This window comes from Syngnathus floridae, chromosome 6 (genome assembly GCF_059516105.1).
Source record: "Syngnathus floridae isolate MCC-2025c chromosome 6, RoL_Sflo_1.0, whole genome shotgun sequence".
Lineage (NCBI taxonomy): Eukaryota > Metazoa > Chordata > Actinopteri > Syngnathiformes > Syngnathidae > Syngnathus > Syngnathus floridae.
The window spans coordinates 8,478,833-8,490,294 of NC_142418.1; the positions used below are offsets into that span (position 1 = coordinate 8,478,833).

General features: G+C 43.1%; 2 protein-coding genes across 3 annotated transcripts; both read left to right on the forward strand.

Moving 5' to 3' along the window:
• The first annotated feature begins 144 nt into the window (after window positions 1–144).
• zpd (zona pellucida glycoprotein d) lies at window positions 145–3,114 on the forward strand. 2 transcript variants are annotated; one of them, XM_088379575.1, is made up of 10 exons: window positions 145–329; window positions 481–532; window positions 610–720; window positions 1,126–1,334; window positions 1,409–1,566; window positions 2,001–2,115; window positions 2,193–2,320; window positions 2,419–2,602; window positions 2,764–2,869; window positions 2,971–3,114. In XM_088379575.1, the coding sequence occupies exons 1-10, from the start codon at window positions 249–251 to the stop codon at window positions 3,099–3,101; spliced, it is 1,275 nt and encodes a 424-aa protein (XP_088235701.1). In that variant the 5' UTR covers window positions 145–248; the 3' UTR covers window positions 3,102–3,114. The 2 variants fall into 2 exon arrangements, with proteins under 2 accessions (XP_088235701.1, XP_088235702.1); XM_088379576.1 differs by having other exon boundaries at window positions 254–329; window positions 582–720.
• A 380-nt stretch (window positions 3,115–3,494) lies between these two features.
• Window positions 3,495–11,445, forward strand: mmp15a (matrix metallopeptidase 15a). The gene is made up of 10 exons (XM_088379570.1): window positions 3,495–4,144; window positions 5,353–5,501; window positions 5,731–5,850; window positions 5,930–6,243; window positions 6,459–6,620; window positions 7,009–7,385; window positions 7,534–7,672; window positions 8,794–8,944; window positions 9,036–9,151; window positions 9,534–11,445. The coding sequence occupies exons 1-10, from the start codon at window positions 4,028–4,030 to the stop codon at window positions 9,995–9,997; spliced, it is 2,109 nt and encodes a 702-aa protein (XP_088235696.1). The 5' UTR covers window positions 3,495–4,027; the 3' UTR covers window positions 9,998–11,445.
• Window positions 11,446–11,462: the final 17 nt, after the last annotated feature.

Genomic DNA, 11,462 nt, shown 5'->3' on the forward strand with positions numbered 1-11,462 from the left:
TCGATATGTTTTCTTTTTATAAATAATTGAAAACGATGAAATACCTTTAATGTGAGATCAACTGAAGCAAAAATTAACTTGATAACCTTGACTTGAATAATTATACAAACCATTGAAAGGATATAAAAGTCAAAGTGAGTCTAAATTGATCACGTTATCCGCCATGACAGACCACAGGTGATTTTAATTGCAGGACGTCCGGTAAGGAAGAGGTGACATCAAAATCTAACGGCCCCGATTGACCGTGAATGAAAGCTTTCAAATTGGGCTTTAAAGTTGCCCTTTTACGAAAAAAAAACAGCACAACAATGTCTTTAAACAACTGTCAGGTGGGTGTAAGTTTGCCTCTTGTGTTATTTTCTTGCGGGAAGTAGCTCGCTAGCTTGCCAGGCTACCTCACCTGGTCTGCTAACCATTATGAGTAAGAACATAAGGCAGTTTTTGACATTTAATATAGAAAATATTTCATGTTCACGCTAGCTGGCTGTTCTCCTCTTGCTGCTCCTTGGATTCACCCACCACCAAGTAACAGGTAATTCTAAACAAATGTTAAGTGAAATGTCAGATGACGAGCATGTTAGTTTGCGCCGATGTGCTTTGTGCAAACAGGAATTTGCGACGTGGATATTTGCGCCACCAACCCAGAAAAGTGTGTCCTATCTAAAGACAAGAGTACCTGCAAGTGCGTGGAAGGGTTTTATGATGATCACTGTGACAAAGGTAGTCTTGTCCATCCCCCACGCCTTTGTGTGTGTTAGATCATCATTGAGACAATAGACATATGCTTATTTTAATTTACAAGTTTCCAGCTCATGAATTGTTGAAGTCTAATCGAAACTCATGAATGTTTACATTTTTTGGGGGGGGCAAATTGTTTTCATATTGTTACAGTATATCACTTTAACTAATGATGGCAGTCACTGGAGATTAACTAGCAGACTTTGTCCCATCATAATTGGTAAAACTGCATAGGAGCACTGTTTTCTATCCAGATAGGGATTTACATTTTGATCTTTTTTTTCCCCTTAACATTAGTAGTATAACCTAGGATTGAATAGTTTCTTTTAGTACATAATTTACTTGTTCAATTAATCCTGAGGGGGAAAAACTTTTCCTTTTCAACAGATGCACACATCAAAGTCTTGTGCACTAAAACCTACATGGGAGTCAGAGCACGAGAAGAGTTCTTCATGTATTACAACACGCCAGTTACGTCTTTGCACCTTCCCAATAAATCATGCAAAGCTTACAGGGAAGTTGTCAACAAGATTCCATACTACATGATCAAGATAGCAAAAAATGAATACATCGGCTGCGGAGGCCAGTCGCTAGAGGTCCGTCAATGCTGCAAAGTGTAACACTGGCTGGTATGAAATACAATGATTGATGCGAATTTGATTGTTTTCAGAAAAACTTTACACATGTCACATACACCATGAGTCTTCAATCAGAGCCTCAGGTCTTTGGAAACATCATCAGAGATCCAGTCATCAAATTGGATTTCACATGCATTTATCCATTCATCAGAACGGTCAGCCTTCCTTTTCCAATTCAGCCCATTTCCAGGTAAAGTGTCTTTCATTATGTTTTCCCATTCTGTCTCATAGAGACATGTGCATTGTCAAAATTACAGAATTCAGCCCGTTTTTCTAACTAGGCATTTATTTCTTGCCAGAATGAGGACATTAGGTTGGATGGCTATATGGATGGATATAACCCACCTGGCAACTATAGTAACACTTTATAGTTGAGGTCATCTGAATCATTTCAGTCACTCTTCCGCACTGTCAACTGAGGCGGATGTTGCTGATTTAGTTGTTACGACGACAGTTTAATCACCAATGTGACACAGCGGATGCATATTACATTATAAAATGTTCTATAGGTGTCGGTCTTTGAGATTCAGTGGAAGTACTGTGTGAGAAAGTGTTTTGCATCGGTTCATTTCTCAAGCGAACAAGCAATTAAATGACAAAGTTCCGTTTGGCTCTCACAAACAGCGAGGCGATGGTGCGTGTCGATGAGCTAGACGCCATCATCCGGATGATGTTGTACACGGATCATAGCTACACCACACCTTTCAGCAGCGCCCCCACTATCGAGCTGGGGGACCAGGTAGTCTCCAGGTTCACTTTCAATTCTGCCCGTATCACTCTGCAGTTTGGTTTCAATATCCTCTGTCGTGCGTTCAGGTGTATGTTGAGATTGCCGTGACGGAGCCCGCAGACTTCTTCCTCCTCCGCATAAATGACTGCTGGGCCACACAGAGTCAGCATCCCAATGCCTCGGAGGGATTGGTTCACAGTCTGCTTTTGAATGGGTTGACACATTTCTACACTGAAATTTTTATTCTTGATTTTTTTTTCATGAACGCATGTGTGTTTATGACTCCTCTTCCCCCGGTGTCTGTGTGTCAAGGTGTGCGACGGACGACACGGTTGGCTTCCATAGCCTGAACGAGCAAGAGCCTGGCCTTAATGGGCAGAGTTCGACCATTCACTACAGCTTCGCCATGTTCCGCTTCACAGTGGAGCCGCACTTATTCTATCTTCACTGTACCGTGCAGCTCTGTGACCCCGATGACAGTACATCCTGCACACCCGTGAGCTCATTACTGTCATCCTAGCTACTTCTCAATGTCCACGATATATTTTCTCTGGATGTGATGGGCTGGGAGGTTACGTTTGGGGAAGAATGACTTGCAATATGATCGTGTTTTTTTTATTATTTTAAATGAGTTGGGGTTTTTTTTTTTGCTTGCAGAACTGCAAATCCATCACTAAGCGAGAAGCAGTGCGAGTAGACTCCGCCCAAGGGCTCTTGTCTTACGGGCCCATCAGAATTGAAACGCCAGATAAACCGCTGTCTAGTAAGCCACCGTTACATTATTACGGTCTCCTCTGTTTGTTTTTTTAAATTATTGGTTCTAAAATAACACAAACTTGAGTTTTTTTGTATCCTTCCCCACAGATGTCATGACCACTGTGGTGCTCCCTGTAGCAGGTGTCTGGGCTGTGGGCTTCATCCTCACTCTCCTCATCGCAGTGGCAAGAGCTGCCAGTAGGAAGGTTGCGCAAACTGACCAGTTATCATTTCAATAAAATGTCAAAACATTGTTTGATGCTTAATTGTCACAATAAACAGGGCAGCAAATATCTCACTTTGGATAGGCCAACAACAGGACATTCAATTACATAAATCATTCAACTCATTGTCTTAGCAGATGGAGGTTCCTCTTGTTGGTTTATTGTCAAGATCAGATTTTGGTGAGTGATCAGTGGACTTTTTTGCATCTTTAAGCTTCCATGCCTAAAAGTAGACAAGCGCTTATCATTTCTTATACTTGGAAACCTATATTTATCATTGCACCACGATAGACTTGCAACCAGTCCAGGGTGTATCCCCCCTTCTTCTCCCAAGTCACGTGGGATGGGCCATAGTTTCAACATGTCCTACCTCAAAATGACTTGTAATTTCTTTGAAAGCCAGTAGAGGACGATGTGAGATACTGTCTCCCTCCCCACCGCTACACCTTGTTTTTGAGCTGGGTGGGCTTCTCATTCTCAACCTCCAAACTATTTGTATTCTCTCAGCGACCTCCTATTTAGGAGTTTCTACCGCGCGTGAAAAACACTGACATCTTTCTGTAAAAATCTTGGCGTTCATTTTACGGCTGTATTATTTTCGTCGCAATGAAAGTCAGAGTTCAAGTTGACCTCCCATTTTTGTTTGGAAGTGTGCTGCAGAGATTGAAGGCAGATTATTATCAACGAGGCACTATTGGACAGCAAAAGGGCCCAGAGCTGTCTTAACTTGGACCACACACTTATGGAATCCTACCAATTTACGAGTTTCACCGTGAACGTGATCATTTCTTGAAGTTTGATAGGAGACATTTGTTGCTTGCCTCAATGTGAGAGGACGCGAAAAGTTGTTGCTGTTTTGCCTCAATCCTTTTCCCTTGCTGACTGAAGAGTTACTTTCTTTGCTACACTGTACTTCCAACACTTCACAGTGGACGTTGAAGATGATCTCAGCTCAAGAACCCCAGTGTCAAATCCTTATCATTTCTGTCTATTTACTTGCTCTGTTCCTTGGCACCACCGCGGCTGGTGTTCCGGAGCAGGACGGCTTCAATACGGAGGTAAGTGATGATCAGATTTTGTCGTCAAACTTTCCAACTTGTGTTACTGCATTCCAAGCATGCTCACCATTTGACGTTCATTTTTTTTAAACAAGTATCTTGAGACTTGATTGTGGAAAGTGATCAGTTGGGAGAAAAGTGCCAATTCGCCTACCTGAAAAATTAACGTTATGCAATTCAACCAGGTTGTATCATCTCCCAAGCCATATTTGCTCAATGCAAAAGAAAAAAAATGCAATAACTCATTTGAAACAAATTTCTCATGAACTAGTATAGTATATACATCATTTTAAGGCATGGCAGCTTTATATAACTCAGAGTGCTTCACAATTAAAAACACATTTAAAAGTATTTCTGAGCAAAGTAAAGCGAAAAAAAATAATTTAAGACATTTTAAAGCTAAGTAAAAAAATAAGTAGCTTACTAAAATTAATATAAGAATGTGCGAACAAATAAAACATGCATACCCTTTAATATTACTGTGAAATACAACCATGGTTGCATAATTGTGCACATCCTCAAGTATGAAGATGAAGTGTTAAACTATTCATAGTGAACAAATCACTTCCACATCAGACAATAATTTGACTTGACTGCAAAGAGCTACAAAAGTTGTAAGTACTGTAACGTGCAGGGTATTGGAATTTAACACCGCCGTGCTCAGTATTTTCATATGTTGCATTTGATATATTGCATAATTGACATTTGCCGTGCCATCAAGGCACAAATACATGTGCTTATTTATTGGTATGTGTGTGGCGTTCGTGCTGTTGCCTCCACGCTGTGCACATCTGTGACCCTGCCATGTCAAGAAAATGCCCACTATGCTGTTTTTGAGCCCCATGTCTTGAAAGTCAAGCCTCATGGTGCTGCTTTCTTATCTACGTGGCTCCACGTGCTGCGTCACAGGTCATCTGGATGAGTGTGATCACAAATATGCCCAAACAACTCAGTAATATTTTCATGTGTTTCCTTGACATCTGTTTACATCCTTTTTTTTGGATCTCACTGCAGAGAAGGCGCCGGAATGTGGCAATATTATTAGAGGCCATCTGGTTTCTATCTGCATTTCTTTTTCCTCCTTGGATAGTTCTCCAGTTATTAGGCAATGGCTATTTTTCCAAATGAACTTTGATGCTGATGCCTTTTAGATACTAACCAATCCAAAGCATTTGTCATGGTAAGGCGACCTCTCATTTTCCTTTCAGGCATGGCTTCGTCAATTCGGCTACTTGTCTCAGGCCAGCAGACAGATGTCCACGATGCAGTCAGCTCAGATCCTGTCCCAAGCAATAAGTGACATGCAGCGTTTCTACGGCTTGGAGGTGACCGGCAAATCTGACCCCGCCACTGTCGCGTAAGATCCATATTCTTGCATGCTTGTGATGACTGTCATCCCTCATTGAAAACAGTAGCCATAAAAGTGATTGCAGACATTTTGCAGCACTCATGATGGAGTACTTTGTCAGGGACATGCAAAAGTATTTTGTTGCGGAGCAATGATCGGCAACACAAGTTGATCATGGCTTTTCTGTTGAGCTAAAATCTGAAATGTAGCTCATGTTTGTGCCGCCTTTGCTGTGTAGCGCCATGCGTCGACCTCGTTGTGGCCTCCCAGACAAAAAAGCCGACCTGGATGATGGCACGAGGAAGAGACGCTACGCTCTCACGGGACAACGGTGGGACAAGGACCACATCACCTACAGGTATGCGGCATCAACATCTGGCCCGCTGAAGGGCATTGCATGTATTCTGTATACCATTCAAAACATTTCTATGTGTCAGTATTTTGGACCAGCACATCCCGGCCTCCCTGGGAGCGCAGAGGGCATTTGATGCGATCCACAGAGCCTTCAGCGTGTGGCAAAGGGCCACGGCGCTCACCTTCCAAGAGCTACCGGTTCAACAGGGCAACAGCAGCCAGGCTCAGCTCGCGGACATCCTGTTGTTGTTCGCCTCTGGTTTCCATGGCGACATGTCTTTGTTTGACGGCGAAGGGGGCTCACTGGCCCATGCTTTCTACCCCGGGCCGGCAATGGGCGGGGATACACACTTTGATGCGGATGAGCCTTGGACTTTGGACAGTCCAAACCATCAAGGTTGGCGGGTTGCTTCTACTTGTTTTTTTTTGTCTCTGAATGCATGTAACCTTTATTTTATTTATTTTGTGCAAGTCTGTGTCGTATGATTCATTTTATTTGTGTTGATTTCATCTTGAACCTATTTTATCTTCTGTTTGGTTTAGCTGTGACATTTGGTATATTCAATTTATCTCAAGAAATGTACACATTATTGTGATCTCACCATCCTTCAGGTATTGACCTCTTCCTGGTTGCGGTGCACGAGCTTGGTCACGCTTTAGGTCTGGAACATTCTGACAATCCCAATGCCGTTATGGCTCCGTTCTACCAGTGGATTCACACGCACAACTTCACACTGCATGAAGATGACATCCAGGGAATACAGAAAATATATGGTGAGAAGAATCATTGATGTCCACAGCAAAAACAATACTTAAACCAAATGCTAAGCCATAGTGATCTGATCTAATAAGCGGAGGCAACGTCTGTTGTCAAACATTTCTGCATATTAATGAACAAAAGTATAAGGACATCAATTGTTTGTACTCATTATGTAACAGTGTTTTGGTCTCTTAGCAACCAGCATGGCAGCTTTTTCTCCAAAGCAGTCACAGTCAATTAAATGCAGACTAAGGCACAATCACGACTATTGCAATGAAGTGGGTGTTATATGCAAGAAAGATATGATCATGTTATAAATGCAACACAGGCAGCATTACTTTTGTTGAAAAGTGTTTTATAAAACTCCCAGTGTGTTCAAGTAGCACTTTCTTATACTTCCAGGTCCCCCTCGTGTTACTGAGGCTCCTCCCAAACCTGGTGGTGATCCGGAACATGCATTACCCACTTCTACTTTTCCCAGTGAAGACAAACCCACCCGTCCTCCTCCAGTTGATGCTGAACCGGACACTCCGAGCCCCACTAAAGGAAGCCCGCATGTGCCGAATGAACCCGAGCCAACCCCCGTCCTGACCACTCGTCCCGCAATCCCCACTACCACCCACCCTGATACAGAAGTCACTTCACCCACGAGAAAATATGTGCCCCACCCTCCACCTACTCGCCAGCCTCCGAAGCAGCCGGATAACAAAGCCCCTGATATCTGTGACGGGGACTTTGACACTGTGACCCTTCTAAGGGGCGAGATGTTTGTGTTCAAGGTAAGCCATACTTGGATTGGTCAAATCCATTTGTAATGATAATCATAATATAATCTCTTCCTTTACGTGAGAGAGATGAATATTTCCCTGACCTTCACGCAACACAACCAAATTCAAGGCACGTTCATCATGTATTGTTTGTTCGCAGGGTCGCTGGTTTTGGCGTGTGCGTAGGAATCGAGTCCTGGACAACTACCCCATGCCGATATCTGTCTTCTGGGCTGGTCTTCCAGACAACATCGATGCAGCTTATGAGCGTCATGATGGCAAATTTGTCTTCTTTAAAGGTACAACCTCTGGATGTTAGGAACAAATTTGCCCCGTCAGCATCTTATATAGGACTCAACCGCTGTTTTTTTTTTTTTTTCTTTTTCTTCATCTTGTCCGGCAAAGCTAAGCCAGCATGGAGCCGTTTAAGTGCTTCCCGTCAAAGACAACAGGCAGTGAAATTCAAATCTGTGTTTGGATTTAAAAAGATCAGTCTCAAAGGAAATTGTGCAAACTCAGCATTTTTTTCTCTTGCCAAGCCTGAATTCCAAAGAGATTAGAATAATTTAACTCTGCCAGAAACGGATGCACATACGTATTGTTTGTCGGGTCTATACAGTTACAATAATGCATGAGCTATGTGCGTGAATGTTGGTGTGTTGCGAGTTAAGTAGATGTCACAAATGATGTGTGCACAGCTTGGCAGCTGCAGCTAGGCTTAGTCCAGAAATTGTCTCCTGAGTGAGAGCAGATTGCATCAGCCTTCTCTCCATTGCTTCACCTTTATAATGAGACTGCAAAAGACTTTTCACAGTTTCCAATATTTTCCCAAGTTTAAAAGCACAACATAGTTTGCTATTTCTACTTAGAGAAAGAAATTTAAAGTATCTCACTCAAATGTCGCATGTGCACTCAGATGGAAGCTGGAAAATGTCCCCCAGCTGCCGGGATGATATTGGGGCAGACCACTCAAACGAGAAGTCAACTCCAGAATTTTAATTCCAGTAATATGTTCCATGCTGCCCCACCAGTCCAAAGACTGTATTTCGATTGATTAGTACTCCGTTTGTGGAATATGAATCAAGCAAAAAAATCCCCTTCAATCAATCATTTGCTCAATCAGAGGTTGTACTAGACCTCTTTGTACCTGCTTGAAGCAGAACACTTCATTAAACATCTGGGGGCTCTTGGAACAACGTTTGATTGCACAAATGCATTTAAAAAAAAAACTTCCCAGAAATACCAGAATAAAACATGTCACACACATTGTGCTATTTCTGGGTTTCTGCTGCCCTTTGATGATGAAACTCTAGTTGAAGTGACTCCACCATCAGTTCTCATCATCAGTCTTTTGTAGCACTCGTCCTCAGTAGGTTTCACGAGTGTCTATCCCATCTGACTTTGTATTTTTGCCCTGCAGGTGATCAATACTGGGTATTCAGGGAAGCGGATGTTGTGCCCGGATACCCGCAGCCCATTCGGCAATATGGTCAAGGTATCCCATCTCACAGCATCGACACAGCAGTCTGGTGGGAGCCGAATGGATACACCTACTTTTTCTCAGATGACCGGTATATTACACTCAATCCCTTTTAAGGCTTCTGCATACAATTGAGTAAGATCATCAGTATTAAACTGAATAAATATCTGTGGGTGGTGTAGATACTGGAGATTCAATGAGGAGACCCGTCGATCGGACCGAGACTTCCCAAAACCAATCAGCAGATGGGGAAAGATCCCTCCTTCACCCAAAGGAGCCTTCCTCAGTGACGATGGCGGTAAATGAGTACTTAGACTATTGCGAACTTCCATCCATGACAAATATGGTCCAAAAGTAGTAAGAGCAAAGATGTTGTCAGGGAAAGAATGAAAAATTGCGTAGTGTTGAATGTCAATGGAGATTGGTTAGGCTAGCGCAAGTGGAGCAAGGAGAATGGCAAGAGGGGGAAAGAATGAGCTCTCTGGTTTGAGGGCTGGCCAGTCCTTTGCTTTGGAAATTGGACTTGTGGCAGCACTGCTCTAAATGCACTAACTCAGTTATATGACCTTACAGACAAGGGATATAAAAGTGAATGGATGGAAGTTACAGTTTATATCTTTGATTTGTTGATGGCATCTAGTATGAATATGAATGCAAACTGCCTTCTGTTTCTCATGCAGCATACACCTATTTCTACAAAGGCACCAGTTACTGGCGCTTTGACAACCACAAGACGGTAGCAGACAAAGGCTACCCACGCTCCATCCTCAAAGATTTCATGGGCTGTGTGAGCGTCCCGGAGCCCCAGCCAGACCCGGACATTGAACCCAAAGCTGAAGACAAACCCACGAAGCCTCCAGACAGCGGGGACGATGCACACAAAAACACAGATCGTGAAAAAGATACGACATCCGAAAAAGATGACGACGGCCCACAAGTAGATGAGGATGACCAAGATGTAAACGTGGTTGTGACGGTGGCCGACAACGGATCCAAGGTCATGACCTTGATTATGGTGGTGGTTCCTCTGGTGCTCATTTTGTGTATCCTGGTCCTCATCTATGCCATTCTCAGGACTCTGCAGAACAAAGAGACTCCCAGAGCGCTGGTGCACTGCAAGCGCTCGCTGCAGGACTGGGTGTGACGCACTTTCAAACCGATACAGTAGACACACGATTTTTCTTCTGCAGTGTTTTGGTAGGAAGATTGTTTTATTGTGGCTATTCAGCCATGCATAATAATGCAGAACTTGTGAAGTGGTTACTATAGTGCCTGTGGAGCTAGTTTAAAATTTCCCTTTGTCACATTCATTTGATCCCATTTCTCAGATGCTATAGACTTATTGTGAAAGACACATGGCATAATAGGAATGGAGTGTTTTCAATTATCTGCAGAGATGGGGAATTGACAGATGTTTCGGCACTGATCACAGATCTTCTTTGCGCTTGACGTTTCTCTACTGTTGTTGTTTTGCTGCTGCTGCTTCCACGCCTGCGTCAGCACTCTGAAGCGCACGCTAGCAGGGGTCATCCTCCGAGCAGCGCAGGAATGTCAGACAACACATGCCCAAATATCACATGATCTCAAAAGCCCCCGAAGAGACAAGACGCACTCAGAGAGTGCTTACCTAAACACAGGCACATAATAAATACACTACGAGGTTTTTTTTTTTTTTGGTACGCAGACTCTCAGGCTCCAGCCTGCACTCCTCCCACCAAGATGACTATTCAGTCCCCACCACGAAATATACAATCCCAGCGGAGTCGTATTGTTACAGTATGGTTAGTGTTGAGAATCACTTTTCTTTACTAAATACCCCTTTGCTCTAACTTAAACCAAAAGTGAGATAAGCGACCATTTGGAGTTCTGTGCGGACTGGATAAAGAAAAACTGACCGGGGTCTGGTTTCTATTAGGCCCACATGCTGAAGATTTAATAGTTTCGGGGCTTGAAGAAGGGAGAGATAAATGGAAAGGAAGAAATGAAAATGTTGAGGAGGAAATGAGAAAGAATGAGATGAGGGTTCTGCCAGATTTTTTTCCTTGGAAAAGGAGGAGGGGGGAGAAAGAGGGAGGAGCAGCGCTGGCGTTGTGCCTCTTGACCTACATGATTTAAATCCCACTCCTCTTTTTTCCCCCCAGTTTGTTGCCATGAGCGGGAGATGACTTCCTCTTCCAACTCCTCCCTTCCTCTTCTCTTCTTCTATCCACTTTTCTGCAAATTTTCTGCACTTTCCATCTACATTTTTTGTCCCACATGTATTCATTTGAGCTACATTCTTCTCCAACACAAACCTGAACAATTTCAAAATGTTGATGCCCAGTCGGTACTTTTTGCAGATTTTGTTCTTCTCTGTGAAAAGCCGAAGATCACAGACTCCACTCATTTGCATTTGCTTTCTGTGGATTCTTCCCTCTACATTGACTTTTGTTTTAAAGACCTACTTAAAATTTGTAGTGTTGTTCATGTGAGCAAGTCATCAAGTATTCCAAAAGTGTTCATGCATGCAGAGCATGTTGTGTTTTGGGGCCTGCACAGTCCGGTGTGGATTTTGTAGAACACTGACAATAAAATTCACCAGTAAAAACAAAAGCACACCAGTTTTTTCC

Bases quoted from the DNA above. Each gene is read 5' to 3' on its own strand.
- zpd (XM_088379575.1), top strand. From the start codon at position 249: ATGAAAGCTTTCAAATTGGGCTTTAAAGTTGCCCTTTTACGAAAAAAA. The intron at 533-609 runs GTAATTCTAAAC...TTGTGCAAACAG, and splicing joins CACCCACCACCAAGTAACAG to GAATTTGCGACGTGGATATT. The intron at 1,567-2,000 runs GTAAAGTGTCTT...TCTCACAAACAG, and splicing joins CCAATTCAGCCCATTTCCAG to CGAGGCGATGGTGCGTGTCG.
- mmp15a (XM_088379570.1), top strand. From the start codon at position 4,028: ATGATCTCAGCTCAAGAACCCCAGTGTCAAATCCTTATCATTTCTGTC. The intron at 8,945-9,035 runs GTATATTACACT...TGGGTGGTGTAG, and splicing joins TACTTTTTCTCAGATGACCG to ATACTGGAGATTCAATGAGG. The intron at 9,152-9,533 runs GTAAATGAGTAC...TTTCTCATGCAG, and splicing joins CTTCCTCAGTGACGATGGCG to CATACACCTATTTCTACAAA.